Raw genomic sequence first — 473 nt, forward strand, 5'->3', positions numbered from 1 at the left:
ATATATATATATATATATATATATATATTTATATTTATATTTATAAAGGTTTTACTTTTTCGTATGTCTCCCTGTCTACTCTTCCCCTCAGCTGTAAGGCGACGACCTGCATATATAAAGAGGCAGCATATTCTTTATTTTTATTTTTTTTTATTTTTATTATATTATTTATATATTTTATTAATATTATATTATATTTATATTATATTATTGTTATATATTTTTATTATATATTTATAGAAATGCTGCTGGTGTTGTTCTCTACTCAGTAGAGCCATGCGCCTCCTGCTGCTTCTCCCTCAGCAGCAGCAGCAGCAGCAGCAGCAGCAGCAGCAGTAGCAGCAGCAGCTACAGCAGCAGCAGAAGCAGTAGCAGCAGCAGAAAAACGCATAGCGAATAAAACAGCAGAAAGAGAACACATCATCTCAAGGGGCCAATCGCCTTGCATCCTAAACCCTAAACCCTAAACCCTA

At 34.5% G+C, this 473-nt stretch overlaps 1 protein-coding gene across 1 annotated transcript in view; it reads right to left on the reverse strand.

Annotated features, from left to right (window-relative positions):
- Positions 1-425: 425 nt before the first annotated feature.
- Positions 426-473, reverse strand: part of EMH_0073220 (exosome complex exonuclease, putative) — a gene marked incomplete at both ends in the record, with an annotated part of 1,321 nt that continues 1,273 nt past the window's right edge. The window contains one exon of the mRNA XM_013499299.1: positions 426-449. Coding sequence (XP_013354753.1) covers positions 426-449 — 24 coding nt within the window. The remainder of the gene's footprint in view (positions 450-473) is intronic.

Source organism: Eimeria mitis, genomic scaffold, assembly GCF_000499745.2.
Source record: "Eimeria mitis Houghton genomic scaffold, Emh_scaff4192, whole genome shotgun sequence".
Classification (NCBI taxonomy): Eukaryota; Apicomplexa; class Conoidasida; order Eucoccidiorida; family Eimeriidae; genus Eimeria; species Eimeria mitis.